The sequence below is a fragment of the Penaeus monodon genome, chromosome 34, assembly GCF_015228065.2.
Source record: "Penaeus monodon isolate SGIC_2016 chromosome 34, NSTDA_Pmon_1, whole genome shotgun sequence".
Taxonomy (NCBI): Eukaryota; Metazoa; Arthropoda; class Malacostraca; order Decapoda; family Penaeidae; genus Penaeus; species Penaeus monodon.
In genome coordinates, this window is record NC_051419.1 from 14,583,847 (window position 1) to 14,584,546 (window position 700).

Sequence of the window (700 nt, forward strand, 5' to 3'; positions counted from 1 at the left end):
ATCAAACTCAGATCACTGATAGTCACACTCACATATCAAGAGTCCAAAGGCCAGCGAAGCGAGGAGCGCTTGCACAAACCAACCATAACTGTCGGTGAGTGCATCTCTTCCACACACACTGGCATCTATAGTTGCATTAATTAGGGGGCTTTGATGCGCTAGTCCAATGGGTATGCCTTCCCCCATCTTCTGCGCGCTGATGCTCCCACACACAGATTCAGATCTTGGGTCTTTGGTTCGGGGCGAATTTTGCTTGAGCACTGATCTCTAGTTGCCGAGCTTGGAATCACCTGAAATGAACGTGTTTAGACTAGAGGTTGGGGGTTTTGATGTATTCGTGTGTAGACTTGAAGTAATGAGGGAAAGTCGACTTGATTTTAAAATTTTAAATGGTAAGAACAAAAATAGTTTATTGACAGAAGGAATGTAAATCCACAGTACCTAAGTAAGGAATCTTTTTAATATAATGAACAGCGGGTTTTCATGTTTCGTAAATCTTACATAGTATATATGCGCGCTCACGCTCGCTCTCTCTCTCTCTCCCTCCCTCTCCCTCCCTCTCCCTCCCTCTCCCTCCCTCTCCCTCCCTCTCTCTCCCTCTCTCTCCCTCTCTCTCCTCTCTTCTCCCTCTCTCTCCCTCTCTCTCCCTCTCTCTCCCTCTCTCTCCCTCTCTCTCCCTCTCTCTCCCTCTCTCTCCCTC

The 700-nt window shown here is 47.6% G+C and overlaps 1 protein-coding gene across 1 annotated transcript in view; it reads right to left on the reverse strand.

Moving 5' to 3' along the window:
* Positions 1-700, reverse strand: part of LOC119594919 (store-operated calcium entry regulator STIMATE-like) — a gene marked incomplete in the record, with an annotated part of 15,855 nt that overhangs the window by 14,055 nt on the left and 1,100 nt on the right. The window contains 1 exon segment of the mRNA XM_037943991.1: positions 33-290. Coding sequence (XP_037799919.1) covers positions 33-186 — 154 coding nt within the window.